The sequence below is a fragment of the Oryzias latipes genome, chromosome 18 (assembly GCF_053564925.1).
Source record: "Oryzias latipes strain Hd-rR chromosome 18, Olatipes_Hd-rR_3.1".
Lineage (NCBI taxonomy): Eukaryota > Metazoa > Chordata > Actinopteri > Beloniformes > Adrianichthyidae > Oryzias > Oryzias latipes.
This window is the reverse complement of record NC_136254.1, coordinates 27487767-27513737: the sequence shown is the minus strand read 5'-3', so window position 1 is coordinate 27513737 and position 25971 is coordinate 27487767. Positions and strand designations below refer to the sequence as shown.

The 25971-nt window shown below is 42.4% G+C and overlaps 1 protein-coding gene across 3 annotated transcripts in view; it reads left to right on the top strand.

The window, feature by feature from the left end:
* The window catches only part of LOC101164594 (glucosidase 2 subunit beta), a 191818-nt gene that overhangs the window by 103018 nt on the left and 62829 nt on the right, over window positions 1-25971 (top strand). For 2 of the 3 annotated variants that reach the window (XM_004079742.5, XM_011487339.4), the window contains exon 10: window positions 22231-22300. In XM_004079742.5, the coding sequence (XP_004079790.1) occupies window positions 22231-22300 (70 nt within the window). The remainder of the gene's footprint in view (window positions 1-22230; window positions 22301-25971) is intronic. The other variant, XM_011487338.4, reaches the window with a different exon arrangement.

The window sequence follows — 25971 nt, the reverse complement described above, 5'->3', positions numbered from 1 at the left end:
TTAAGGGTCAAGATGTTCTGTTTTTGATCATTTGGTAAAAGATCAGTATAGCAACTGTATCTACAACCTTCAATTTTTTCTTAAAACTTTTAATAAATCAATGCATGGTCCAAATAGCGCCCAACTTGGATTTCTCATTCAAGTACTGTGTCTTCCGCACTAGGGCGCACTTGAAAGCCTGTGCCTTAAATCCACAGCACTTTAAATATGGATTAATTCGAGTTGTGCTTACTGATGTAATGTCAGTGTATTTTTATTACGAGTTCCGAATAAGTTTGAGTGTACGCTAACACGGCTACTGTGTAGTGATGTCAGACTGTGTTTTTTCTACGTGTTACTAACAAGGGCGGGCATGAGCTTAGTCACAATAGTTTGTTTTAGCGATATCAGTCTCTATTTATATGTGTTACAAACAAGCTTGGATGTTATTATAGGTAAGCTATCATGGGTAGCATGTAGCAGTGTCGGACTGTGTTTTTTCCATGTTTTACTAACAAGGGTGACAGTTAGTGTAGTCACGATTGTTTTAACGGTAGGAATCTGTTTTTACATGTTACAAATTTTGGGGATTATTGTAGGTACGCTAACGTGTAGCAGTGTTTACTAACAAGGTCTAGCGCTAGCTCAGTCACAATATAGTTTGTATCAGAAGGATCAGTTTTTTTTTGTATTTGTTACCAACAAACTCTAGAGATTGCTAACATGGTTAGCATGTAGCAGTGTCGGACTGTGTCTCTTCCACGTATTACTAACATGGGAGTTAGCGTAATAACAATAAAGTTTGTTTTAAATGTCTCAGTCTGTTTTTTATGTCTTACAAACAAGCTTGGGTGTTATCGTTAGCATGATAACACGGTTAACTTGTAGCAGTGTCGGACTGTGTTTTTTTTTTTACCTGTTACTAGCCACATTTGGAGTACTGTATCGTATAACGTACCGCTACTTTTGTCACCAACTTTCAACCATGCGGCTTATTCAATGATGTGGCTAATTTATGCTTTTATTAAACGGCCGGGGGCGCACTGGGGGTTAGCCCCGCCTTAATCCTCTAAGACTCATGGGAAGTGGGGAAGTGGGGAATCTGGGTGTGAAGTTTCACACCATAACTGAGGGAGCTGTTAGCTGAAGTGAGGGCCATGCTGTTTGGCAGATGTGGGTGTGTTCAAATAAATAGGCTAGACTACTGGTTACTCCTCACTTTCTGAGACTACCGTGGTCTCTCAGTATTTGGGCCAAGCTTATCAGTGACGCACTAATCATATCGCCATAACATGCAGCTTGAATATAAATGCAGCTTGTGAATGTAACAAGTGGTTATCCTCCTCAAATTGAGTGGGTGCGGCTTGTAATCAGGTGTGCTCTACAGCCTGGAAATTACGGTAATCGTTGTTACAGTAATGGTTTCTTTTAGCGGTATTAGTGTGTTTTTAATTTGTGTGGCATAGTTACAGGTATTGTAAATATGTTAACGCAGCTAATGCTTCTGATGTGGAACAAGTTTTAGAATTACTATGAAGCTTGAGTTCTAAAGGTTTAATTACTACATTCTCTCTGTTAGCTTAAGTGTTTTTTCCTGACAGAGGAAAGTCATACTTCCAATGGATGGGCTAACACCATAGCAGCATGAGCAGCATCACCGTCAAAGCGTCTTGTTGTGGCCTGAAAAGTTGACAGTGGCCCTGCAGTCTGTTGCTGTCTTCTTCTCTGGTCATGTCTCACCAAAGCCTAAACTGTTCTCCAACTGGTTTCTTTGTTTCTGTCAGATCAGTCTCTAGAGACGAAGCGTGGCAAGTTCACTTCAAACAGGTGTAAAGGACAGATGTGTCTTTGCAGCCTTGTGGCCACGTCTGCATTTAAACACGTCTTATAGAGATCCCAAGAACCAGAGCGAAAATTCTCTGAGTGACTTAACCAGCTGAAAGAGAATGACAGTGTATTTCTATTTTTTTTTCTCATTTTCCCTTTTGGGGTTTGTGTTAAAAATCACACATGCATTTGTGCGAATAGTGTTGGGTTTGCTCACCTCTCGAGAGCAGAGGAAAACCATCTGGGATCGTGTTTGTGTTAAACTAAGTGCAACAGTTTTCCTGTCTCTCATTCATACCGGCAACTGGCATCAAGCAAGGATTAATGTAGAGGCTAAATTTGGACCTTGTTGATACAAAAATAGCTTTGTCACACTGTTTGACATCTGACTCTTAAAAAAAAAAAATTAAAACGCCCCAATGCAGATAATGGCGTTAATAGATAATTGTGTGTATAATAGAAAGTGAAAATTTTCAAGGATGTATCATAGTAGTAGATTTAAAGGTTGTCATCTAGACTTGGTTTTTAAAGTTGAAGACGTTTCACCTCTTATCCAAAAGACTTTGTCAATTCATGATAATTTGGATAAGAGAATAAGAACCTTTAGAACCTATGATAGAATCTACCTAAATAAATGAGAGTCTTCATAGACATAGCTCAAGGATGTAGCACAAAAAGTTATTTTTTAATTGAATTTTATTAACTTTTTTGCATGGATGCCTCAAAAATCTATGTTGTTTTCAATAAATATCTTAATCAAGACTGGTAAGTACCTTCTGGCATCCCCAAAATTAGGTTACACCCACCATAACTTGGATCACCTCAACCAAATGGGCAAGCCTATATGGGATAAAGATGTGGTCCACATGAAATATCAAGGTTGTAGACTACTTAGTAAGCCCATAGAGCGAAAATGTTGATGACATTTTTCTACGGGCATGCTGCGAGCGATAGGTCATAGCGAACACTAATACAATTGTCACGGTTTTAGTTTCTTGACTTTTGTTTTCAGGTTGTCTTTTGTTTCTTACTGTTTTATTTTGTAGTGTTTCCTGTGTTGCGTCGTTTTTTCGAGTTTTGCTTTTGGTCCCCATCTGCTCCCATTGTTTCCACCTGTGTCTTGTCTGTGCTGAATGTATTTAAGTCCCGTCCCTCCCTTCCTCCTGTGCTGCTCCATAGTTAGATGTAGTTTGATGTCCCCCCTTTTTCCAGTGTCCCAACTTCTGAGTTTTTCTAGCCTGCTCAGCAGTAGTTTTGGTTTGTAGTTTTTGTTTTGTTATTAAAGCCCCTGTTTCCCTGAAACCTTCTGCCTCCTCCTCCTCCTCACTGCGCCTGGGTGCTTCCCTCATTCCCCCTCGTGACAACAACATGCACGGGTAAAGTTAGTTTCATATGGATTTTTCTTTTTTCAACCGCCCCAAATACTCTATACTGATCAGTAAGGAACCAGGACTTGCACCTTGCTAAAGACTAGAGTGTGTCGTACCATACGGCAGCATTAGACGTACGTCATACTTCTATTAGCCTTATGAATACTTCATAATACACTTACCACTTAAGCTTAAATGGTGTTTCATTTTCGTGACATCCCTGAAGGTTGAGCTTCAAGGGAACTGCAGGACAAACCTGTGCTCCCTTTAAGATGCAGCCTCTCCTGTCTACGACCCTCCACATGACTGAACAACCCAAAAACCCTCAGCAACTGTATTTTTTTAACCGTTTAGGTCACATGTGACTAAGGCTTGAGATGATATTGCTGCGATATCCTTTAATTTTCTGAAAAGTACCAATTAGCATGCAGAACTTGCTTGTTTGTGACCATCTACACATAGAAGTCCACTCACTCACACTCACACCCTCATCATAACAGTATGCCGCGGACTCACGCCGCCTCCCTTCGCCTTCCACTCGTCCTGCTGATTAGAGTTGTCAGACATTAGAGAGTCTGAGAGAATGTCAATATGTCTTATAGATACACAGCAGCAAACTCACAGTGTAAGGTGGTAAAAGTAAGCTGCAGACGAAGTGACAAAAAAGGATTTCGGTCTTATCTTGAGCGGAAATAAACACAGTTCCCCCATCATGACAGACATCAATGCAATTGTAGATGGAGAGAACTGAACTCATATCAAACAATCTCCAGTCACATGGTTTTACTTCTGTGATTTGGATATACAGTGATCCCTCGCTATAACGAACGCGGTTTACTTTTCACGGTTTCGCTACTTCACGGATTTGCATCCTGCATTTTGTTCTGCATTCTGATTGACTAAAGAGTCACTCCGCTTCTTCTCTACCTGTGCATCAATAACGTTGCAGTTTAATATGTTCATGTACGTAAATCAGCTTGCCAACTTTACAACACGTACGTGCAAATCATCTTGCAATTTCAAGTTTCTCTAAAACCCATAGAAAAAGAGCGACAACAACTGCCTATCACTATGTTCTTCTCCCGAACAAACACACCTGCACCGCGGGCTGCAAAAGAAGAAAACACTGCAGAGCGGAGTCAGGATGCAGCGGCTCAGTCTGAAGAGCAGTGAAATAAACCTGAGTCACTATTTGTCTGACTGTACTTTGTATTTTTTTCAAAATCATTTTAAATTTTCTCCCGTTTAATCCAGTTACTCGGGTCGCGGTGGGCGGGGCTAATCTCCGCAATTTGAAGCCTTCTGTTCACATCGATGATTAAAATTATTATTTGACAGTACAGAAGTTATTTGTTGAAAAAAACGTTTCTAAAGTACTTGTATTTGTGAAACAAAGCTTGAGCCTGTAAAATGGTTTGTTCTTTCTTTTCAATGTATAATAGAGTATTTAATTGTATAATAATTGTAAAAAAAATAAAGGTTTCTACTTCACGGATTTTGCCTATCACACGTTCTTTTTGGAACGTAACCCCCGCGAAAAACAAGGGTTTTCTGTACCTTGCTCCTTCTACTGACTCCTCCCACTAATTATCTCCGCCCTATGAGATGCTTAGTTTTTTTCTCTTTAAATAATGGAATACTAACACTAGTCGTGTGATCATTTGAATCTACATATAGTAGCAGCTATCTCCAAAAATAGGAATCTATTGTCTTCACAGTTTTAATCTTTATGGTCTTCTGGTTAAAATCTGGGGATAAAACTCCACAAAACGCAGTACTTGTGTGTCTTTTGCGTGTTACATCTGGACCATTAAGAAACCCTGCAATGAAGAATTTAGCACAAATAAAGTTTAAATAAACTAATACAGTTAAAAGAAATACAATTTAGTGAGACAATAGCTCTCCATTGCCCAATTCTGCTTTTATTTTGTTTATTTCATATAGTTGACATGATTTTACCTTAGGGTGTTGTAGTGGAGAGCTTACCTTAGTTCAAGAAGTGGCCTGTACTTTCTTTAGTCACATGTGCCCCCATTGTGGCAGCCATATTGAATCCTCTATGACTAATAGCAGTGAGAAAAGTCAAAAATGCAGGACTGTTGCATACATTTGGCAACGTGTCTTGCTTTTATTCGTACATTTTGAAGACGATTGCAACAACATCCAGGCATTTATGACAATCATTTGCCCTACACACATGGACTTCCGCTTCTTTGCTGACTACTGACTACCCTTTTCTTCTTAATTGCATTTATTCCATATAGTTGACATGATTTTACCCCATTGTGTTGAACTTCAGGAATATCTAATGGAGATCTGAGGCCCTCCATCAGTTCAAGATGGCCTGTTTACCATTTAGTCACATTTAGATCCAGTTTGGCAGCCATTTTCTATCAGCATTGACAAATAGATTAATGGAACGATCAGTCATTATCATAAACAAATGCTAAAATGTCTATTTTTGTTTTTTACTTAAGATTTTTTGAAATAAAGCCGGATGGGCTGCCCATCTGCACCTGGGGCTGGGATCGGCCCTTCCCTGGCTCTGGGACGGGACGGGACAACCCTCTCGGGGCCCCCGGTCGCTCTGGGTGTCACCCGCTTCGGCTGCGGGGTCTGGGGTGGGGTGGGGTGGGGGGCTTGTCGGCCCTGTCCTGTGGGGGGGCGTTCTGGGGGGGAGGGGGGGCCCATTATTAGTACGGGTCGGGGGGGCTAACGGGTCGGGGTCTCCGCTGAGGCAATCAGTGGTTGCCTCGGCCGGTTGGCCTCCTCGGTCCCGTCGAGGCCTGACCAGAGCTCTTCTAGGGCCGGCGTCTGGTGGTGGGGGCCTGGGCTTGCTCCGGGGGGGGGCGACGCTTTCTGGCTCCTCTCTCTCTGTGTGGGGCGGGTGGTGCCGGGCCTAGGGTGTCGGCGCCTCCGGGGGTGGGCCCCTGGGCTGGGTGGCCCTGGCCCCTTTGCTGGGGGTGGGCTCGGGGACGGCTGTTTGACCACCGGGGGACAGTCTACCAGCTGTCCCCAACTTACCCCCTTCCTTATATAACCTCATATTAGGGTGAGGGGGTGGGGGGTCTAGCCTGCGATGCGCCTTGGGGGGGGGCTACTTGGGAGTGGCCCCCCTCCTTTGGTTGCCGTATGGAGTGGGCCCCCCCTCTTTCGGTTTTATTTGCAACTTAGACATGTAGGGTCCTTGGTAGGGGGGGTGCTTGGACATCACTGCAAGCAAGCAGCAGATGTCCTCCTGGCACCCTACCCGCCAATTTTAACCGCACCTTAGACATTTAGGGCCCCTTGGTGTGGAGGGTGAGGGGACATCACTGTGAGTAATCAGGAGATGTCCCCTTAGTGCCCTACTCGCCAATTTTAACTGCACCCCCCTTAGTACACACACCCCTCCCCCTTCAATATATACATTCAAACATAAACACACACACATGCACACAAACACCCTCTCAAGCACCCATACACGCACACGCATTTTACAAGGAAGGTGGGACCTGGGTCCATCTGTCCCCTACCCCTTCCCTGGTGGGGGGTGTGGGCCCCTTGGCGATGGCGGCCGTGTCCCTTGGGTGCCGGCTCCCTGGGCCCGGCGGTGCTCTCTCCGCGCGGTGGGGGGGTTCATATTACACCAGAGCCGGGGGTGTTCATGTCCCTGGGGGGTGGGTCCTGGTCCTTGCCCCTGGGCGCTGGGCCCCGCCAAACTTCCAACATGGCCGAGCCTGGTCGGGCCATATTTATAACACCCCTTGTGGGCCGCCCTTTTTTCCCCGGGGTTCCCCCCTCCTGGGCGGGGGTGGCGGGCCCCTGCCTTGCTCCTACCTGGACCAACCGTTGGCCGGGTGGGTGGCTGCCTGGAGTGCAGAGCGGGTCTCCCTTGGGGGGTCCTGGCTCGTACCTGGGGTCGGGGCGGGGGGATGCCCGGAACTCCTGGGTGGTGGTGGGGTGCTCGTCTGGGGCTGTGGGCGTCCCTCTCCGGTGGGGCCCTGCGTTGGGCTCTTCCGGCGCGGCGGGGGGCTGCTTTCCTGGCTGGGCTGGGGCGGCGCTCTCTTTCCCTCTGCGCCTCCCTGCTCTCTGGCTCTGGGGGCCTCGCGGCGGTCCTGCTGGCCCTGGCCTGGGTGGCGGTCTTGGTCGCCCGGGGGGCAGTTGTTCCCTGCCTGTTCCCGTGTGGCGTTGGGGGAATTCCGGCTGCCGCTGCTGCTGCGGCGGGGGTATGGGTGTGGGGGTGGCTGGGCGCTCCTCCTCCTTCTTTTCACATTCCACCATCCATTTTAGAAGAACATAAACACTCACCTGAGCACAGGTGTTGGCTCACCTTTGCACTAATAGTTTGCATGATTGAATGAATGAAAGATTTCACACTAGTTGGTTTAAAGGCATAGGTATGCGTTCGTGAACACTATCTGTTTTGTGTGCATGTTGACATGTGGACATTTTTGCGGCTAGCAGGTGTGTTGATAATATTTGAGTGTGTGTGAACAGGCCCCGCCCTTTTTGTACTATATTTGAACCGTACCGTAACGATAAACAACCAGTAAACCTGTCTGCTCTATGCTGCTTCATGGTCTTACCCCTTCCCCTCCGATTATCACCCTCCTACCCCCCCCCCTCTCTTACGTCCCTCTCTCTTCTTCCCTCCTTTCTTTTTCCGTCCGGTCCAACACCAAAGATTTTCAAACATGATTGAAATTAATAAAGTTTGGCCTCAATTACAAAAGGGGTTTATTCAGACATACCTTTGGTTTGTCTGAAGATGAATAACCCCTCTTGTTAAAATAAAATATGTCCAACACAAGAGGCCCTCAGCTCTCATCTGTTTGCCTAGCTGTTGGACAGGACAAGTTAAAAAAAAATAAATAAATAAAATAAATAAATAAAATAAGATTTTTTGAAATAGATTTTAGTTTTCCTCTACAAATTATTTGAAACGGTTTCTATAAATAAATTTCTGTACATAAATTACAATACTGACGCTCTCATCTGACAATTCCTAGGTCTGTTACAGCTCATTTCGGGGGAAACGGTTAACCAGCATCTCACAAACAACATCAGACATTGTGGCGCGTTGTTTAGCAAGACTGCGTGGCTATCTTTGTCTACAACCATAAACAGGCAGCCACACGCGGAATCTCACAGGCAGTTTGCGCACAAATTGTTTTAGGCACCTGTCATCCTCTATTATAATTAGTGCGTCGACATCTAAATAATTGCTATCAGGCTGTGGCTGCTGTATCGGTGTTTGCCCCCAACCCTCGCCTTTAGTTGTAGTATTATTTAAAGGGCCGGCGCGGCTTCACGAAGCGCTGCCCTCAGCGAAAATCATAAGCTGTGTGTTGAGTCTGCAGCAGCATCTGGAGCATTGAAAATAATTAACTGCCACAAGACGGTGTGGTGTTGGCTTCACCATTTGTTTTGTCCACACTTGTCCCTGATAAACACACACACACACACACAGACACACACATGCTTGTGCAGGCAGCTTTTGATCATAACTGAGATACTACCAGGAGAGAAGGAGATAACACACTCATCCCAGTGGGGTAGAGGGTGGTTGTAAAAGTAAATGAGGCAGATGGGTCTCTGTTGGACATAAAAAGACTTGGAAAGGGGGAGGAAACCCTCCTTTGAGAATGCATAGTTAAAAAATGGTTACGTTCAAGCTAACAGATGCCAGAAAATAGAGTACAAATTCAGAAATGGATGTTTCTTACAGTGAGATCCATCCATTTTTTAAATATTTAGTTCATATGTATAGCCATTCACTTTACAAAACGGTAAAAAAAACATAGTAGTAACAAAGTAAATGGTGTAGTAGCCAATAAAGAATTAAGATGTACCTTTTATCAACAAATTGATAGATTTTTCTTACCACACAAAATCTCAATGGTAAACGGCATGTACTTGTATAGCGCTTTTCTACCTTCCTTAAAGGCTCAACATACTCACACATCCCCTCACACACGGACATGGGATCGAACACATTGGAAGGTTTGAATCAGTCTGATAAAGCCTGTTGTGCGGCAATAAACCAGGCTGTGAGGCTGGTTCAGACATACACTGCATAGTTTGTGATAAAATATTGAGGACCCAAACAACACACACAGTACTGGTCTAGTCTTGAATATGACCAGTGCATTACAGTCGGACATTCACACACTGATGGCGGCTCTGCTTCCAACCTATAACCACCAGAGGCGATGTGGGATTCAGTGTCTTGTCAAAGGGGGCAGGAATCGACCCTGCAATCTTCCGATAAGATCAGATCAGATCAGATCAGAGGTCAACTGCCCTCCAGCTTCCACATAGTAATTGCATGGCGTAAAAAGGAAACACCCACTGTCATTACCTATTTATAATATTGTATTGGTAATAACACAGTATTACCAACTTATTACCACAATCCTATTATTGTGTAAAAAGTAAGTACCCAAGAAAAAGTGCTAAAAATGATAGTCTACTAATTAATAATTACCAAAGTTATATTATTGCCTTGAAATAAAAGTGGTAATTACATAGTATCACCAATTTTTTAGGCTTTTCTTATCACACCAAAGCCGCCAATACCTACTATTATTACCAATTTCTAACTTATTATTACTTTTGTATTACTTTTGTAACTACACAATATTACCAACTCATTACCACAATCTTAACGATCTTTTGCTGTAAGGAAAAGGGCTGCTTCAGAATTCTAAAGAATAAACAAATATGTAAATTGTATTGTAATAAACAAATACCATGTAGTTGTCAAAATAAAAGAAAACATAATAGAAAAAACGGATAATTTGGTATTTCCAAATTCTTTCATTTTATTGTGAATTTATTAAAATGCCATTTCATTGCCAATAACCTGGGTTATCTTAACAACTGCTTAGTGTAAACAGGCAACACCCACTATTCTTACTTATTTATAATAGTGGATTATTTTGGTAGTTACATATTATTACCAACGTATTTCTACTGTAATAATTTTTACTCTGCAATAAAGGAAAATTTTGATCAAAAAACGGTCATTTTCCATCATGTGTTCTTTCATCAGTCTCTTGGTTTTAATGTTGGTAAAAGGCTCTCATGAATTACATTTCATGAAAGCCGAGCTTGCTGCTATAAAGAGCTGCGCTCAAGGGCCGAGGAGGGCTACCCTCCGAGGTACAGCCAGCCGTCGCGTGACAATTTGATTCACACTTGTCGCTCTTTCTGCTTCTCCCTGATTAGGCTTCATTGCAGAGAGATATGCGGTACTCATGTAGAATGTATTCACAAGGAGTTGTTGCCAGTGGGAAGACCATAGGTCACAAGGCTCATCTACATCCACCATAGGTGGAGTTGCTGGGCCCCTCAAGAAAGCTCTACAATGGTGGCCCCTCTAAGAATAGATAATTGCCAATGCTCCGTTGAGCTTGGTAACCTCTCCCAGCCAGTTGATATATATATATATTAAAAAAAAAAAACATCTCTGAGACTTCTCCCCCACATCCACAAACCTCTGCCAAACATGCCCTCCATCCCCCATTCCAGTATAACCTTTTACCCTTCCTCACTGCTCTACAGGCTACTTCTGTCAAATTGTGCCGCTTCTGTGATGTGATCTGAGCACAGAGCTGGGCCATCACGCTCATATGTGTGCGTGTATCCATGCTTTCTTTGTCTTTGCTTCTCCAGGCCTTTGTTTTGCTGATTTGTCTGACGCGTCGTCAAAAGGCCCGACTTGTTGAGGTTTTAGTCGAATGCCGCTCAGAGTGCAGATGTGTCGAGAGAAGTGAATTCCTGTGCAGGAACTGACAGCCCACCAAGAGGATTTTTGCGGTTGTACTGTACTGAGCCAGTTATGTTGAAATGTCAGACATATTGTGTTTTTTGTGGTATAAGCACCAAATTTGGCATGGATGATGCTGCTAACACACCACGCCATGTGATGCACAGTCAAGAATGCGCTGAACGGGGGTTTTAGCATATGATGTTGAGATTGGTCTGTCACTAGCCGATACTAGTGGAAGAGGTTTGGTGCGTAATGCGGTGCAAATCTTGTGAATCTTGCTTCAGGTGTTTTCTTTCACAGCTCTATTCTGATATATCAAAGACTTAGTGACATAATTGCGTCCAGACACAAACCGCAATTGATCATTTCTCCTCCATGTTCACTTTAGGAACGGTTGGCACTTTGGTGAATTAAACAGGACGCTCCCCATACGTCACCACCAAAATCCGAGTCCCTGATTAGCCAGAGGTCAACTGGTTTCAACTTTAATGCGTGTTAAATGGCTGTACGTAGAGCCCAAAAACGGGCCTAAACTGACACATATACATGCCTTCACGTGGACTTTTCATTGGCAGTGGCTGCTTGAACGCATGTTGTCGAAGCCGGTGTGAACGTAGCATCAGATTCCTCTCTCAGAAAAGCATGTTCGCCACAAAAATATTCCAAAATGAAAAGATGGCCACCAAACACAAAGATCGAAAGGAATATTTTTCCCCTGTCTCCATAAAATGGGCTGCTAATGAACAAAATGCTGTATATTATTAAATTCTATATTTGTTAAATTCTTCTTTAAGATTTTCTTGTTGCACACGTGCCTTTCTACCAGATTTGGTGTTTGTACCTCAAAATTTACGATTATTTTTAATAAACGGTTCCTCTGATTCCCTGTAGGTTTCTTTTTTTCACCAGGTCAGCAGGCGCTCTCCGTGGTGCTGACTTAGACGGGGAAGCCAGCGCTGTCCAGAGTGCTATCGTCACCGCTCCCATTTCAATTTGACACTTGCTGAGCTCCAGCTAAACGTGTTGGCTTTTGTCCGGTTTAGCCTCTATGCTAGCTCATCTGTTTCCAGCAGGGAGCACGTGTCATCTGCATTGCTAATGCTGCTTGTTTTGCTCATGGTGCATTGCCTGGTAACTCTTTCCTGGATGATAACTGCCACTCTTTTCTGAATACTCGAAAGGAAACCCCCCACCCCCCACCCCCACCCTCGTTCATACCAACCAGGTCATTTCCTGCCAGCTAAAGAGGGATCAGGTTGCAGATTTGTCATTGCTCTTGCTTAAGGGCTCCATCGAAGTGCAGACGCAGTGGAGCTTTTTCTGAGGTGCAGTGAGGATTTTCTCTGTTCTTGGTTTTAATTCTCTGTGCGCTGCAGCAGGGCGAAAGCCACCAGGGTTCTAGCAGCACACAGCAGTTTCGGTTGACTGCTTTTTTTGCCGCATCTTCTCCTGTGGTCTCATCAAGCCTGAAGCATAGGGTGCACCTGACTTTATTTTTTTGCTTCCTCTGTACTTCTTTTCTGCACATTCGATCTACTTCTTTATCTTGAGCCTGACAAAACTATAGTGTCCTTCCCCGCCCCCCGCCCCTTTTTTCCCAGTGCTGTAATGCACCATGAAACTCAAAAAAAGTCACTCTTGGACTCCGAAGCCCTTTTAATAAATGTAACAACCTTGAAGCAAGTGCATTTAAAGCAGTGCTATTTTTGTTATAGTATTTGTTTAGCATCGCCTGCTGAAAGTCATTTAAATGAATTAACTTTGAATGTGTGTGAAGTGTGGTTCACTTTGATCTAACTTAGGGAGGTTTGCATCTTAAGATATAAGGCCGTTGCTAAAAATAGCCGACTCGTAAAAGAAGAGGGGGACCGTTCCAACCATGAAATGAGAAAATAAAAATCGTAGGCAATGAAATAAAATGAATCAAAGCTTTAATGCTGATTGTTTGTCTTCCGAAACAAAATGTTTCCCTAAAAATAGCAGCCGTTTGTGCAACATATATAATTAGGACAAAAAGATTTTTCTCCTATAAAAGCAGACCTTTAAATTACCTCTTTTTATTTCCAGCAGGTGCGTCTCAGCACTCAGCAAATGAAGTGAGCCGGCCCAGCTCTACTGTGTAAGACATCATGGGTATTGGCACTCTGAAAGGTTACAAACCTTCGCTGAGGCTGGATGTTAATTAAAAGCTCTGCTCAGCACTTTTTCAAATTAGAAGTGAAATGTTATAAATGAGTGGGGGAGGGGTCTTTAATGTGTTATTCTGTACCACCTCTGACCCCCGTGTGCCAGACCAAGCCGTCCTTCAGACACGGTTTGTGGCGACCTTGATGGGCAGATGAAGCGGTCGACACAGAAACCGTTTCAAACCACTGACGTGAAGCTTCCATCTTCATCTGCCAGGAGGCAGAGATGCCTCATTCTCCTATTTTTGAATAATCTGTTGGATTAAAAAGATTTCATGGATGTCTTAACCCTTTAAATCTGTAGCTTTAGCTCCAGTGTTTACATTCTTTTGACTACCGAAACATTTGAACCAATCCCAAAAAAACTTTTTCTCTGTATGTCTACTGGATATACCAGATAACTCTATTTTGTCCCTCCATTAGAGGTCTACCAAGAGTACTCTGATAGATATCTACATATTGAGGTCTCCACATATCTACTAGTGACCATGTAAACGTTCATAATATTTTTAGCTGTCTAGTAAAGTTCTTTTTAAAACATGACTACATATGAAATAAATAAAGTGATTTTACAACTAGTTTTATTTTTTATTTCAATCACAGTAAACGAATAATCTGGGGTTGGTAGGTCTCATAAACGTGCATCTAAACAATAGTCTAACATATAAATGCAGCTTCATGTGTGAAAAAAGCATTCATTCAGAAGAATCAGAACAGCACATCTTAATTTTTTAACATCCCTATTAGGGCTGCACGATATGAGGAAAACTCGCGATATGCGATATAGGTGATTAATAATGCGATAACGATATAATTCGCGGTATATAAACAAACAGCAAAACAACCAAAAACATCATTTCCATTTCACTGCAACAGTTTAAAAATTATACTCCAAATGACCCTTGTCGACGTAGGAGGGAAAGATCAAACATAAAAGGGCTCATCTGATTGATCAACAATGTAAACGGGTCCTTCCGATTGGTTAAATGCATAAAGGGATTTATTTCATTTGTTCAATATTTCAAGCTGCCATGAGTTTGTTTTAGCACATTTAAGGTAACCATTTATTGCGATTTTCGCCGTCTTTTGCGGTATGCATATTGCACAGCTTAATGTCGCGATAACGATAAATTTGCGGTATATTGTGCAGGCCTAATCCCTATCTATCTGTTTGTCTGTCCGTCCGTCCGTCTCTCTCTCTCTCTCTCTCTCTCTCTCTCTCTCTCTCTCTCTCAACAAGTAAGGCAAGTCCAGAGAAGCCAGCTTAATGGATGGGACAAGACCCAGTAATAAACATTTACGCAGGAATAGTAAGATGGCCAAAGGAAGAGATACAGACCACGGATATTAAAACACGAAAACTTCCCACCGCAAATGGAGGGTTCCATCCCAAATCCAGCGTTCTGAGACTGTATGCTAGCCGCAAGGAAGGAGGCCAATAACTAGTGAGCCTGGAAGCCACCATCCAGGATGAAACATCCAAGATGCATAAATACATCAACCTCAAAGCCCCAACTGACAGTGTGGTCAGTAAATGTCTCAGGCAATGGAGAGCAGAGGATGCGGTGCTGGCAGACAAAAACCTGCATGGGATGTACCACCGGACCAAAACTGAAGTGATATCAAGAAGTCCTACCCCTGGACCAACTGTGGGCTGGGTGGTGGCTGCCTTGTTTGCAACACTCCAGTAATGATGTTACCGCGACACAATGAGCTATGTGAAAGTCGTCTAAACGACAATGTGCAATAGAATTCTATAACTTGTGGTCTGTTGCATGTATTATGTATATATATTGCTGGATACATCAAAATAGGCTTGAGATATCTGATAGAGATATCTGAAAGCATTCATCATCATTATTATTTTTATTATTAATAAATATAGATGTTAAGAATTAGATTATGGCAACTATATAAACAAAGTTAAGGAAATTGTAATGTAGGTGGGATTATATAAATTTGGTTAGTCCCAATCCCTTAACTCAAACTCTATTTGACGGCCATTACGTTCAATTGATTTAATGTGATACGCGTGTGTACTGTATGTATAGGTAGGTTCAAATATGTCCATTAGCAGCTTTAATGTCAATGAAGGCGGCATGAATTTAGGAATTCATATATCTATATCTTTTGAAATAAACCATTCAACTTGGTGTATGACTTAAAGAAAAGCCAATTTATAGAAAACACAAAAGCAAACAGGAACATACATTTTCCTGTTTTTTTTTCTCCTAAACTGGTTGTGGAACAGAACCAGAATGAACCCAAATAAATGTATTTTATAAAGATCTGCAGACAGTTACTCTCCAGTGTGGAGCCCCAGTTATGTCGAGAGCCCTCCTCTGCACACTTTTCTTTTTTTCCCCATCACACCTTTACTACATTTCCTGTTTCTCCTCATAGTCTTACCTCCTGGCTAAACACGCCAAGGTGTACGCAATAGTCCTTTTTTTTAGACTATCTTACATTTAGACGAAAGAAATACAAAGAAGATGGCAACGAGCAAGTTACCTGTTATTAGCACGTCTTGATTATTCAGTCGCAGAAAGCACTTAACTGAGCGTGCTCCCTAAGCACACAGTCATTATCACTTGCAAAAGCGTCATTTGGGAACATGTTGATTTGTACATGAGAGTGGCGTGCTTCCTGCCATTACAGTATGTTGCAAGATGACAGCGTTTACCCCGGAAGGGGACGAAGTCATGTGCAGAGGAGACGCAGAAGTAGGTCAGCTCCTAGGCGTTTGTTACCTCATGCATATTCATCAACAGCACCCGAGTCGCTACAGAGTGAACTCACTCCAGACAGACTGTTTATTCTACTCATCGGTCCCTCTCTCCATTTAAATGTTGGTTACACATCACAGTGATGGGGAGAGCTGCAGACTCTGCTGCTGCACGGCTACTAGAGGACCTTCGTTGAACTGACGCATTTCAGGATTTGTTGGGCTAAAAACTGTTCGGTGATGACTTGGATACAATGGATACCAATGTGTTTTATATCAGTGGTCCTAAACCATTTTCTGGGGCCGTGGTAAGACAATGGCTACATGGATGGCAAATGGCGTAGTCGTCGGATTATAAGTCGCACCGGAGGGCAAATGGCGTATACTTAAAAGGCCAGTCACAGTCCCATTTTCACACATTGATGGCAGCTCAGCTGCCGAACACTGGCGCCAACCTATATATCCAGAACAGGAAACAAACCTAAAATCTTCTGATCAGAGGTTAACCGCTCTGCTTCTGCACCACGGTCACAAACAGTGAAGCCAAAGAAATCCATAACAAAGAAGGAAGAACTGTGCACTGGAGTGCCAGTCGCATTTTTGGGAGAAATGTATTAGACTGGCCTTTTCTTGTGGCCAGTCTAAGGCACACCTGTGCAATAATCATGCTGTCTAATCAGCATCTTGATATGGCACACCTATGAGGTGGGATGGATTGTCTTGGCAAAGGAGAATTGCTCACTATCACAGATTTAGACTTAGATTTGTGAACAATATTTCAGAGAACTTGTTATTTTGTGTATGTGGAAAATGTTTCACATCTTTGAGTTCATTCCATAAAAAATGGGAGCAATAACAAAAGTGTTGCGTTTATATTTTTGGTCAGTGTAACTATGATACACATGTTATATATAAGCTTCATGAAACATAAGAGGAATCTAGTATATAAGCACAACGTGAGCAACTATTCAACTATACTTATACTCTGAAAAATACAGCACTTACATAGTACGTTACTACATTTTTAAAGGCTCAATTTAGTTTCTGGTTTCTCCTTGACTTTTGAGAGACAATTTAACCCTTTAACACTGAAGCTTTAGCTCCAGTGTTGACAATCCTTCAACTACCGTTTACGCAATCACCGTTTTCCCGGTGGATTCTGAAGTGGAGATAAGCAGCTTTGCGCCACGTAGGATCACGTTGAACGTGTAAGGAGTGGAAGTGTTACATTACATCAAAGAGCGTGTATTATGAAGGTGTTGCCTGCCGCCGACATCTTTGGAGTTAAGAGTTAACTAAAAAATGAAAACTTAAAATCAAAATTAAACGGAAAAAATTCTATGCATTGCATTTTATTCAACATTTCTACTCAAAATTGTATTTCTTGTTAGCTTAAACTATGTTGTAAAAGGCTGCACGGTGGAACAGTGGTTAGCGCTCTTGCCTCACAGCAAGAAGCCCCCAGTTCAAGTCCTGGCTGGGGGATCTGAACCACAACACCAATGGGGGGCCTTTCTGTGTGGAGTTTGCATGTTCTCTCCGTGCATGCGTGGGTTTTCTCCGGGGTCTCCAGCTTCCTCCCACCGTCCAACAACATGCTTCATAGGTTAATTGGTAACTCTAAATTGGCCATAGGTGTGAGTGTGAGAGTGAATGGGTGTGTGTTTGTGGCCCTGCGACAAACTGGCGACCTGTCCAGGGTGTCCCCTGCCTTCGCCCACAAGTGGCCGGGATAGGCTCCAGCAGCCCAGTGACCACCGAAAGGGAGAAAACGGAAGATGAATGAATGTATGCTGTAAAAAAAAAAAAATGTTTTTGTTAGACATCTACAAAATCGTGGTTAAAACATATAAAGCTTTTCAAACCTTTTCATTTATTTTTACTTCGCTGCAAGTTTCTATTTATTTTCTATTGATGCTCTGCATTGTTTCCCGTCCGTCCTTCACCCACTGAAGAAAAAGGAAGAAAAAGAAAGTTCCAGTAGAGCGTGGGAGAATGACTACAAACTGATTCAGTCACAAGGCTTTGAAATGCTCTGATAGTTCAAAACATGATGCTATTTCTGCCTGCTACTGTTATTCACTCAACCCTAATATCATCCGACACTGTAACACAACCATTATGCAGGGGGCTACATTGACCTCCTCTCAACTCCCAGCAGCCTCTGCTACAGTTTGGACACAGAGGAAACATAAGAAAATGTGGCCTATCACTCCAAATGCTCTCACTGCATTTAATGTTTTAACTTTAGGAGATATCTGCTTTTTAATTTAGAAAATTAAAAGCAACCAGTAATCTTCCACACCAGCAAGTGCTTAGCCTTGTTCATTGTTCCAATCTGTCATCAAAGTTTTATTGCCGCTGATATTTAAGTCCTCTTTGCTTTTGCAGTCACACGGATTTGTCATCTGTTGATAAAAAAAAGGGAGGGTGACGAGGATGAAAGAAGGGACTCGACTTTGACTTAGTCGACTTAGTTTGGCAAAGCAGTGCTAAGCACACATGTCACCCTACGATATGTTGGCATTAGCAGCTCGATGAACCTGAAGAGTAAACATGTTCACGCAGGTTTTTTTTCTACTAAAATGCAACAGGTTGTGGTGAACACCTATACGACGTGCAAGAGTAAGTAGGGGGGAAGTAGTGAGCCCGTGAGTGGTGTCCATGTGATAAGTGCACGACTGTTAGAAATGAGAAAATCAGAGTGTAGTTTGTGTGGACGTATCACCTACACACTCTGCGCATGGGGCAATATATCACGACCGGTGGCTAGTACTCACACCTTACTAACGACTAGAGCGTGACAAAAGAGCAACAGGGTACACTATCACCTGTACGTCATAAGTTTGTACCTACAGGAGCTTTACAGATATTCCACCATACCACCTGGGTCACCACACCCAAGTGACGTCCCAGTGGGTGGCTGTATGAGCTTCAACAGAACTGTAGTTTTGTCCGTTTTCTTGGACAGTTTCTGCAAAGCAGCAGGAGTTCCTTTGAAATTTGCCTCTGAGTTGTGGGTGGAGCAGTTGGCGTGAAGTATTGGGGTCATTCCTCTGTTTACACGCTTTCTTACTAGCTTACAGCCCCTCACACCCCCAACCTAGCATTAGCAGTGTAACAAAAATGGCGAGCACTATCGAAGCTATCCAGCCGCACAGTTTTAAGCCAGACGGCAGCTCAGACGAGGAAAACAAAGACCTACGTGGATCTAATTGTCTACAAGTGGATGGATGGAAATGGAGTGGAACAGGGTCTTGTAGCCCACCCAGAATATTCTCAATGTCACTAATATCCAGTTTTTTCAAATGACATTTTTTTTATCTGCTCCTGATTCACAATTTAAAAAAAAAACACTCAGAAATAAAATTGTAGCTTAATTAGTTTAATATGTTTCCTCCGTCATTGCAAAAATGCCACAAGAACATGTTAAAAACACCATTTTCAATGAAGTTGGTCCTTACGATTTGACCATCCAAAGAAAACAAAAAACAACCTGCAGCCCCCTACAATAAACACTTACAAATGCAAATAATGTCGCCTTCAGGGCGATCCCTAGAAATGCTGAAACCGAGATGAACAATTTTTGACAAAAAGAGGGGGAAAAAGGGATGTTAGCAGGTTCAAAGTGAAGGAAAGTTCATCCGTCAGCCAGTCTGACTTTGACAGAGTGTCACCCTCCTTCATGACATGCTCATGAACGTCATCAAGCCGAGGAGTTTGTTTGTGAGGTAAAAGAGCGACCTCGCTGGAATCGCCTTTGTCTTGTTCCGTCGACTCGCTGACTTCCTCTCTTGGACCTGCAAAGGAACTGTCACGCCTATTGATCTACCAGCATGTAAAAAAGGAAAAAAAAAAAAAAAGCAGCAGAGGATCCTCGGTCTGCGGCTCAAGCTGTGTATACACAGGAGATCTCCGGCAGAAGATTGCTTCTACTGCACGGTGTATTCCTCATCTTCTATTTTTGTACACAGCCAACTAAACAACCCTCTTGATAGCTTCCAGTGAGCATTTCTTGAGAAGGAAAAAATGTTGTCTGCTGGTCGGATTTGCTTCAACATCATTTTCCTTATATGTTCTACATGAGTACACATTATCCAGAGAGAAACTATCATCTGCCCCTTGTTTATAATCATTACTTTATGAGTCCTTCAGATTAAAAAAGCTAACAAAGACTTCTTCTTTATTAACAATTCAGGCTTGCATTCCTACAGTAACAATCACAATCAAAATCCTCCTCACAGTCGTTGGTTGTGAGCAGGAATCCTCTCTATTGGTGGGTGCTCTCTATCTCCAGGTCATGTTGGGCCCGACTGGTGCAGAGGCCATGAAACAGACTTGCCTTGCGCTTGCTGCCTCGGGTACTTCTGTACGCCTGACTGCTCCTCCATCTCCTCAAACCCCCCCCTCCATCGCCACTCCTTTTACAACAGAGCTGCAGTGATGGGTCAGAAGTCACCCGCATGGGATTCCACGTCTCCTTTTGTCACTGCTGATCCCAGTGATTGGAGAGTGTGCACATATCTGTCAGTAACAGGCAGCGCCCGAGAAAACATGTTTGTATGTGAGGCTGTTATTACGATTGGCTTTTTGGGGCAGGCAAGGGAGAAATCTGCCCTTATAGGTGCTGTAAAAATAGGCGTTACATCACAGCAAAAAAGTCCCAGCTTGCTTTTTTTTTGTGTGTTCACGAGGGATCTTTCCTCAAGTTCAGCAAAAAGTAGTCATTTAAGGTTGTTTTTTTCTGTGTGTGTGTTTGCAGTGAGAGTGTGTGTTTACTGAAAACCAGCTGAGACCACATGCAAGGAACACACTAATTGGTATTCAGGCCAGTGCTGTCACTGCTTTCCTCTTGGTCCTCACCACATGCACATTTCCCCTCTGTTGCCACAGCGCCAGGCCCCAGTGAGAATTCGTCTGACGTCAGAGAGAAACGTCTACCTTCAGGAACTCAGAGAATTCACAGTCAAATAAAAAAACATTGGAGAGGCGAGGCAGTTAGATTGGAGCCTTCGGAGCATTTCTGCTCTTGTAAAGGTTTCTAACTTCTGATTTAGGGTTTTTAAACAAAGTTCATTAGTGAAATTATGTTGCCCAGATTGTACTTTTGCATATGTGTTGACTTTCTTTGAATTACCTTAACCCTTGTGCTATCCTATGGGGTCCAGATGACCCAATCCTCACAAATCATTGAAGAAAAAAGGTTGAGCGCACTGTCTAGTGGGGTCCAAATGACCCCACTACCAATGTTAGAGTGCATTGGAGGCACAAGGGTTACATCTTCAGCTGTTTACGCAAACTACAGAATTCCAACGGATACAAGAAGCTAGGAAAAGCAGCTTTGAGCTGATATGCAATCACTTTAGAGTAGGGAAGTGTTTACTCAAATGACGTAAACCAGCTGATTCTGATACGAAAAATACTGAAAAACTACATAGTGCGGCACCATGTAGTGCCGTGAATTTTAAAAGCAATTTGGACACCATGCTCACTACTTTTTGTTTTGTTTTTTTAACGGCGGATATGACGTCATCAATTTCATGAAGTTAAAATCTCATTAATATGAGCGTTTTGCGACGATTTATGAGTCCACTGTCGTCTGAAGATAAAAACGTTGATGGTTTATAAACAAACAAAAAACATTTAAATACATTTTTTTGGTAAAAAATGTTCCGACGCAACGCATCGTAGTCTATATTCGCCGATCTAATGAGCATCGATGCAAACTGGTTTTTTGCAGAGACTTCTGGGAAATTTCCAGGGCACTCAATTTTGGAATTGTCGATTCGGACATCACTACAAAATGGCAAACGCACTATGTAGTGCACTATATAGGGGTTAGGGTGGGAATACAAAGATACCCCAAATGAAAAAAGTTGTTGCTATTCGTATAAAACAAGTACAATTATGACTTTGGAATTAGTACCTTAAATAGAAGTACGAAGTCAATGTATGGATTTATTAAAAATACTTAAGCTGTCTTTGTAAATTAACTAGTCAATGAACTAGTCAAAAAATCTGTAAAATTATGTTTTTTGTCATATTCAGTTTGAAAAATAATAACTAGGCTTTTGAGTTCTGTTTTGCTACAACATACAGTTTGTGTGTGCATGCAATCAGGGAGGAAAAAAAACATGCTTTTTTCTTTTGTTACCAACGTATCTCCTTTTCCAGTCTCATTTAACAAAATTTGCCATTTCAAGAGACTAATAAGCTTGTCTCCCTGCACATTTATAAATAGCCCTTAGTGTTTGTATGCATGTTTTTCTTCTTCTCACAATCCTACATAAGCTAGTTGATATTAAGAGCCCACTCTTTGGCAAACCTGATCTGATGACAGGCAACAGCTCTGAATTGTTAATTTGCCTGACCTTTTGTTTTGTCTAGTTGCAGAGTGGGAGGCTACCAATCTGAAGAAGGTTGAAGAAGCCTATGAGACCGTCAACATGGAAATAAGGTGAGGGAAAATAAAGAATGAAGACGGGGGTGGGGGGGTGTTTTTATTCTCACATGTTTATTGCTTAAAACTCCAACACTTTCTGGGAACGATGCATTTTTCTCCTCACTTTCCTAGCAGGGTGACGTTTCTAATTGGGTCTTAAAATAGGAGAAGGGTCCTACTCACAGCACACCTAGTCAGTCCGCATGGCCTCCAATGTTTGCCGTTTTGGTAGCCGTGGTCGCTTTGGTAGCCAAGTCATTACTGCATATTGGTCCGATCGCTAGCCCTTATGGATCAGAGCGCCAAACAGAGTCAACACTGCCCCCTGCTGGGCGGACGTACTCCGTGTCGGCTCGGTGACGGTAAAAAGAGTTTAAAGAGTGGAGCCACGAACGGCGAGTAATCAACCCCCTGCGGCGCTGTCGGGAGTGGCACAGTCCCACTGGTGCGCTATGAGTAGCTCTATATCCCTCTGTGCTCAAAAGCACTGTGTGTGTATGCACAGTAATGAATTTGCACCGTGTGATACCTAAGGCAACTTTTAATGAAGGAAAACAAATGCTGTGGGGTTTTTTTTGTTTTAGCCCACTGTGCTCTGCAGAGGGGTGCAACTTCCAGCTTATTTTTAGCCGGGGAGTGTCTGTCTAGATGTGAAAGATCCAGAATAGTTTGGATTCGTTTTTATACTTAATTCCCAATTTAAAAATAAAGTCTTGTTGTAGCCGTTTCCACAAGGGATTACCTTAAATATGCAATAAAATTGGTTTAGTGGAGTTTTTATTTCACTCTCAAAAACTTCCTAATAACAGCAAAAGCTTCCCATTACTGTAAAGTAATGACAACACTAAAGTAATCAATACACACCTCGTGTGTCAGAAGATCCACAAGCCCCAGTTGTTGTTGTCTGCTCAGCTGTTGGACGTACAAGTTAAAAAATAAAAAGTAAATACGACAGCTGGGAAGAAGAAAACTAAAAGCACAAGTTTGGATTTACATCCATGCTACATACTTACCCTACTGTTTTTTTTTCTTTTTCCAAGAGCAAGCCATCCAGAGAAAAAGCTGATAAGTAGTTCCTGTGGCCCTATGGGCTTGCAAACTGTTTATTACTATAAGGAGCGCCAAGCACAGGCATAGCAGTTACCGAAAGGTCAACATTTTTCCCCCCAAAACAAAAGAGAAAAATGCCTGCATGCTGAGAAGAACAGTAAAAAGGAGCTGGTCTGACCTTATATATTCTCTAATGGCTCTTTGCCCACCTTGCTGCAAGGCAGGGCGAGTTTATTTTGTAATGCACAATTCACACCCAGGGTAATTTGAAGTGCTTTGCAAAATAAGAGCACAATGACAAAAATTACAATTAAAAAGTAAATTATAAAATCGCTTCAAAATTCAAAAAGAAGAATGAAGATAAAATACTTCTAGCCATCATACTATGAGTAACAAGTGGAAGCTTGCCAATTACGTGTCAGGGAAATTGTTAGAGATATAAACAGCATAAAACTGAAAGTGCTTTACTGGACTTCCCAGTTTTGTATGACATCCCAAAGATGTACTTCACTATAAACCTTGCAGAGACGTGTATAACTTATTTTACAATTATTTAACCAGGAAGAAAATCCCATTGAGTTCCACTGATCTCTTTTTCAAGGGAATGCTGGTCAAGAGGCAAAAGTTACCCGCAACCAAGGCATCTTTACCCCAAGTTCAGACCAAATATGATTTGTGCTGCAGGGAAACCAGTTTAAGTCAATGTCGTACAGCGCGACAATTTGCAGTATTGGGCATTTCAAGTATCAAAATTCTGACCCAGGTCATAATTTTTGCAGTTTTTTACCAGGGTTCAAATATCTGGTCTTAGGTGTTGCATTGCATCAAAAAATCGGGAAAACGGCTTTTGGCTTCGTCACAACTGCTTATACGGCTAGGTATGGGTTGTTTGCTGGCGTAAACTAGCCAAACCCGCGCGGGGCACAAAGGTGTCTATTATTGCTAGACAGCCGGTATCCAGATGTGTCCAGATGTGACCAATACTTTACTAACGACTAGAGTGCGGGCTAAGGGCATCCATCATACAACATCACCCATATGACATAAGTGCGTGCCTCTTATATTAGCTTTATGAATATGATGTACTTACCGCATGCACGACAATCATTCGTTCCTTCAACAACAAGCAGAACACACCTGCGCTTCCCCCAAGATGCGCCTTGAACAGCCCACACTTCTCTACGAGCTCGGACACCCCAGAAACCTGCTGCTACTTTAGGGACTTTTCTTTTTGATAATGACATGTTCATGATTGTTGAGCGGGTGGAGTCCAAAGCCAACATCGGGTTAGGGTTAGGGGTTAACCCGTCTCATTTATGTATCATTTAGATGTCTTATATTAAATGTTACAGAGAGACAGAAGTACCGCTGAAAGCGGCCGTCAGATGGTGAATCTCTTTGTACTGGGAGAGTCTCTGAATAACCCCATGAACCCAAACATGGCGACTTGTCGTCGCCTTTGTAAAGCTCTCCAAAATAAATAAACCCAACCCACCCTCTCTAGATCACCCATGTCCTCTCCAATGTGGTATTAAAGCGGTTAAAAACTTTTGATGGTAGCCTCTGGCTCACTTAAATGTGCACCATGAGAAATTTTTAAACATTTGATAGTTTGTCTTATTTGTGCTCAGTAAACAAACTAAACATAGAATCAAAATAAGTACAGTGATCCCTCGCTATGACGCAGTTTACTTTTTACGGATTCGCTACTTCACGGATTTGCATCGTGCATTGTGTTCTGCATTCTGATTGGCTAAAACGTCACTCTGCTTCTTCTCTACCTGTGCGTCAATAACGTTGCAGTTTAATATGTTCATGTATGTAAAACAGCTTGCCAAATTTACATTACGTACGTGCAAATCATCTTGCAATTTCGAGTTTCTCTAAAACCCATAGAAAAAAGAGCGACAACAACTGCCTATCACTATGTTCTCCTCCCGAACAAACACACCTGCACCGCGGGCTTCAAAAGGAGAAAACACTGCAGGATGCAGCGGCTCAGTCTGAAGAGTAGTGAAATACACCTGAGTCACTATTTGTCCCACTGTACTTTATATTTTCTTCATGATCATTTAATCCAAGTACTCGGGTCGCGGTAGGCGGGGCTAATCTCCTCAATTTGAAGCCTTCTTTTCACATCGATGATTAAGATTATTATTTGACAGTACAGTACAGAAGTTATTTGTTGAAAAAAACATTTCTAAAGTCCTTTTATTTGTGAAACAAATGCTTGAGTCTTTTTGTTCTTTCTTTTCAATGTATAATAGAAAATTTAATTGTATAATAATTGTAAAAAAAAAGAGGTTCCTACTTCACGGATTTTGCCTATTACAGGTTCTTTTTGGACCGTAACCCCCGCGAAAAACAAGGGTTTACTGTATTGTCATGAGGTTTATGAACACACATTTGGACTAGCGTCTAGCAGCGAATAATAGAAAATAGAGGTGGCAAACATTATATCTATGCAGATAAAGATTTGTTAATGTTTTAAATCAACCTTTGAACTGCTGAAAAACATGTCTCTCCTCATTTAGTTAAGGCTTTAAAGACCAATTCACACAATGGAAACGACAACGGGCATGACCTCTACCCTCCTCTCAGGCTTGCAGTTACATGCCCTTTCTTTACCCTGATCC